Genomic DNA, 5,000 nt, shown 5'->3' with positions numbered 1-5,000 from the left:
GCCTCGGGTGACTGGTTCCACCGAATGCCCCCTTTCGAATATTTCCGTGTAGCTCTTGTTTGCACCAGCCAAAAGATAGCTGAAGAGATTTAACGCAGTAGATTTGCCAGTTTTTGAGACTCCAAGAGCAGAGATAATTGAAATGGGCGACTGAAGTCCCTCTAGCGGGACCTGATTTGTAGTGTAGGACCCCTTGGTTGCATTGGGCCGGTCAAAAACATTTTGAGCATAACTCGCTTTCTTTCCTGCAGACCCAGAGCAGATTGCAGCAAAGAGGAGCGTCCAGGTTAACGTGCGTTGAAATACGTGATATGCGATCATTTTACCGTACAGGACCACGGCATAACAATCACGAGTCCTCCATCCTCCCCCAGATCACGCGAAAATACAGTAAAAAATGTCGGGTTTTTGTCTACAACAAGTCGCCGCCTCAGCAAAACATAACCATCGCGACAAGTTTTATCTCTCTTTCACTTTCAGGGAAAGAGCCTTTCTGGGAAAAACCCCGGTTGATGCGTGAATGAGCAACAATTTTAAAACCATTCTCATGAAAATAAGGGGTAATTTAGCTTTTCCGGGAAAACCATCTTCACGTGGACTTTAAACACGCGAGGTTAATAAAACGGTTAACAAACAACAACTGTATTTCAGAACAAGCCTAAAAGTGTTTAAAATTGATTTCTTTACTCAAATCTTTTGCGAAGTGCTGTTACCTGAAATTCACGCGCTTGTAACAGGATATGAAGCTCGCGATTGGGAGGCCCGTATGTTTAAAAAAAACTACGATATATTGCTAGCCAGCCAGCAAGGGGTGGGGGGTTTCCCTTGATTGCACATGGAACACCAGGTATCCAGACTGATGTAGCGATTCCAAAAACCTCATTCCTTAAGATCCCTTACTTTATTGGTGAGGAAAACAGCCAAACGATCTTTCATCATATCACTCGAAAACAATTTTCGCTCAGTTGAATGATTACAGAAGTCTACGTTCAGTGCTCCGCCTCAATGGTTTTGATAAGAACGATCGTTGTTTTAAATTATTTGCGAAATATTACATGTTGAACATCATGGAATCATTTGATTTCCCGTTGCTTTTCTGGTAGTAAAACTCGCGCCCCCGTTTCTCCGTAAGTTTTCTCCAACTCATTTCACTTGTTCAAATCTCGCACAAAACATAAACATGGAGGCTGCCATAATGACCGGCTTTCCATGGCAAAACACGTGTCGCACCTTATTACAGTGTGACGCGCCTTACCGTGGCCAACTAACAAGGTTTTTTACAATTTATCTGCCAACAAGGGTTGTGCAACCGTTGCATAGGTTGTTGAATTGACGTATTTACACGTAGTTGGCACATGTGAAAGTTTGTTGGGTGGCCACGGTATGGCGCGTTGCATTATAAATCACTGACCCAAAAAACAATGTGACTCAGTATATTCGCCAAATTCTGTTGCGGGATTTTTCCCTTTGCTTGTTTCTATATGCCAGAAGACAGCTGTCTGTTGCGAACACAACAGGAAACGGGGTTTCCCCGAATAGAATGATCTAAGAAAACGACGTCACCTTTTCCACGAACTCGCCGGTCGTTTCCGTTTATAACTAAGTGGTTTAGGAGATCGCGCCACACACTGATGCTTATTTGCTTCTTTACTGTGTGCAATCTGAACAACTGTACAGCATCATAGAAAGATGAAGTTTCTAGTTTGCATCGTTCTTGGAACGGTGCTCGCTGTTTTTCTTTTTATTACTTCAACACAAGGAGACAAATCGAGATTTTTAGTCAAATTTGACAATGAAACGCAAACCTACGTGTTAAATAGCGATGTTTTGGATGATTTAGCGAAGCTCCAGCGACCGATTCGCGTTATTGCTATCGTCGGCGACGCGAGAATTGGAAAATCCACGACTTTGAACTTGATCAGTCATTTCTGGAATGGAATGAACGGAGTCGAAGTCGAAGAAATCTTCCAAACTGGAGACACTGTGCTGGCAGTCACGCGGGACGTTTGGGCTCACATCGTTAAACCAAAAGCTATCAAAGGAAGTGTCGTTTTACTCGACGTTGAAGGCACGAATTTAGGTAATGATAGTCTTACGGATCACCTCAGCATGTTCACAGCTCTGATATCCTCAGGTCTGACTGTGATGGTGCCAAATGTCTTCGGAAACAAGAACTTGGACTTTTTGTTTCGAGTGTCACGCCTCAGTGATGTGATCTTCAGAAACGACAGTCACGAAAGGTTTGCAAATCTCCGAGTTCTTTTCAAAGGACACCTCCGTCCTCCCAACGGTCGCAGCTTGGAAGATTACACTAGGGATTTAATTGTGGGGCCGTTTTCTGAAGCGAACGCTCATAAAAAAGAAATGGGAAGGATCATTGCAAAACATTTTCCCAGGAGCAAAATCTCGGTATCTCAAGTTCCCCATATAGGCGACCCCGATCTTTTCTCAGACAATGAGAGATTGCACCAAAGTGACTATTGGAAAGTTATGAAAAATGTAGCTGAACAGTTTTTGGAATTTCCAATCAAAACCACGTTCGAAGGAACTCCCATGGATGGTTTCGCACTTGCCGATTTAGCAAAGCATCTGGTCGACACAATGAACGAAAACGCTTGGCCAGATTTTGGGAATGTTTACGTTATGTTTGAAAGAAATATTTGCAAGAGACATTATGCAAATCTTGTAGAGCCTCTTCTTTCGCTCAAAGCGGATGAAATTACCTCTGCCATGGAAACGACCTTGAATAAGTTCAAAAACGAATGCGCTTTAGAGAGCGAGATAAAGGCCGCGGAGGAAAATCTCAAGAGTGTTGCCAAGGCGAAGAAAAAGTTAGAAGAACTGGATAGAAAACTCAAGGAAGCGGAAGATAAGCGACAGGAGGCAGAAAATAAACAAGCCGAGGAGGAAAAAAAGTTTGAAGCTACTCTGGCCGTGAAGAATAAAGAATTGGCGCAGGAGATAAAGGGCCGCGAAGAGGCGGAAAGAGAAAGGAGGCTGTTAAAGGAGCAACATGCAGAAGCAATGAGGTCTCTTGAGTCGTTTAAACGAAAACTCAGGAGAAGTGGCGGCGGCTGGGGAGTATTAGTTGGACCCGCGCTGATCGGTGGCATAGCTGGTTTGTTTCTAAGTGACGCACAACTCAAGAGCAACCTGACAGTACTGCCGCTCTCGCGGTACAACTCTGTTGGACTCCGCGGATTCTCCTGGCAGTGGAATGAAATTGCTAAGGAGAAATTCGGCCTCAGTGGGATGGGCCAAGGGGTAATTGCGCAGGATGTAAAGAAACTATACCCATGGGCGGCTGTTAAAGGAGCGGACGGTTTCCTGCGCGTTGATTACGCCTCTCTCGACGCTATGATAAACTTTGGAATAGTCAAGTACGGTTAAAGTCAGCACGTCCGTCGTACAGACTTTGAAACAGAAAGCTGTTTGAACTGTGCGTTGGTAGTATTTCACTGCTGTAATCAAAGCACTAGTAGATAATCATACAGTAGTTGATGTTTTTGAGCCTTATGCGTTGTTGACCATTCTTTGGATCGGTAATGAAGCGCACCTTCACGTGTTATCAGATTTGTGTTATAATCTCAGTCGTTTTACTAACTTTTCCTTAACAATGGTTACGCTTTTTTTTTTCGTTTGGTTTAATAACAGGGGAGTAGCTAGAATTTTTTAAAGGTGGGAGGGAGGGGGTGGGGGTCACACTGCGTTACACCCAGCTGCAGCGTGATTACCAGATTGACGGGTAAAGCTAAGCCTTGAGACGAGCTAGACTGAATCGGGTAATGTTGTTTGCTTTTACTGAATAGCTAATGTATCACTGAACGTTTCATCAAACTTGTGTTGGCACAAAGAAATTTATAGAAGACAAATTGAATCGAGACCAATCACGATATGGTTAATACGAACCGCTAACAGCCCGTGAACTGACAACTATCATTTGCATAAATTTTATTGTGTCGTGAAATAAATTCTTATTTGTTTGAGTTTACAACATTTCTGAGCTGTTTGCTGAAATACCCTTTTATTGAAGCATTTGATTTAACTAACACAGTTCCCAGAAAGCTGAGAAATGTAATTCTCATGGGAGTAACACACGTGGGTGCCTTACACTATCACGAATCATGCAATCTGATTGGTTATCGCACTCCGATACTATCTGTTTTTATAGTTCACCTCTAAATTGTCTCCGATTCTTATTGGTTTAGATTGATCACGCAACGCGATAGTGTTCGTCTGCGGAGGCCAACTATTAGCCCGTAGTGCCGGCCCTTCCGAGGAAAATTCCCGGATGGACACTACTCGTCCGTTTGTAGATTTCACTAGCGTTTAAAGCCAAAACTGGCGTAACAATCTCGGTGTACCATCTTTTACATATCTGTTCCTCTATGTCGAGATAATTGTTGCGCAGACTCGGTCTTGCGCCGTTAAGAATTTCCGTGCCTTCGAGGAGTAGATCGTGAAGTGCTGGGCCATCTACGAGACTACCATTACGCGCTTTCTTGGCGGGGAATGTTTCAATTTCTTGGGCTATTCATTCCATCCTTTTCCAGTAATCAGTTCCCGGCAGTTTGTTGGGAACGTCTTCGAATAGTCGCGAGTCATCGACAAATGGAATTCTAAAAACCAAAATGTGAGATTTGGGAAGTACCGAGCTATAAATGCTCTTTTCTCCTGCATACCTTTTCCTCCGCCGTCGAATGACGGTTCACTGATGTAGTTTGTAGTATACTCCTCCAGTGTTTGCCCATGTGGCGGTTTCAATCCATCTCTTACAACGACTACAAGATTGGGGCTTTGTGTGTGAACAGATTCTCCAAGGATGTCGTGTCTCACGTGTTTCAGAAGAAACAGGAAGTTTAACACGTCTTTATCGAACAGATTATCCACAAAAATGTGTAAAGTTGATGATACGAGTCTTGTAGTGATCCCGAGCGCCCTTATCAGAGTTTCGTCGCCTACGTCTAGGCCTTCACAGTCCATGAAAACAATGCTTCCTT

The 5,000-nt window shown here is 43.6% G+C and overlaps 2 protein-coding genes across 2 annotated transcripts in view; one reads left to right on the top strand and one right to left on the bottom strand.

The window, feature by feature from the left end:
• The window catches only part of LOC137998888 (uncharacterized), a 3,029-nt gene extending 2,573 nt beyond the window's left edge, over positions 1-456 (bottom strand). Inside the window, exon 1 of the mRNA XM_068844731.1 lies at positions 1-456. This exon is cut by the window's left edge and continues 2,573 nt beyond it. Within this exon, the coding sequence (XP_068700832.1) occupies positions 1-321 (321 nt within the window). The 5' untranslated portion in view covers positions 322-456.
• Positions 457-1,525: 1,069 nt separating this feature from the next.
• LOC137998887 (guanylate-binding protein 7-like) overlaps positions 1,526-5,000 on the top strand; it is a 3,936-nt gene continuing 461 nt past the window's right edge. The window contains exon 1 of the mRNA XM_068844730.1: positions 1,526-5,000. This exon is cut by the window's right edge and continues 461 nt beyond it. Within this exon, the coding sequence (XP_068700831.1) occupies positions 1,690-3,390 (1,701 nt within the window). The 5' untranslated portion in view covers positions 1,526-1,689 and the 3' untranslated portion in view covers positions 3,391-5,000.

The sequence above is a fragment of the Montipora foliosa genome, chromosome 4, assembly GCF_036669935.1.
Source record: "Montipora foliosa isolate CH-2021 chromosome 4, ASM3666993v2, whole genome shotgun sequence".
In the NCBI taxonomy this organism is placed as follows: domain Eukaryota; kingdom Metazoa; phylum Cnidaria; class Anthozoa; order Scleractinia; family Acroporidae; genus Montipora; species Montipora foliosa.
The sequence above is the reverse complement of the archived record's forward strand: the minus strand, read 5'-3'. Positions and strand labels throughout refer to the sequence as shown.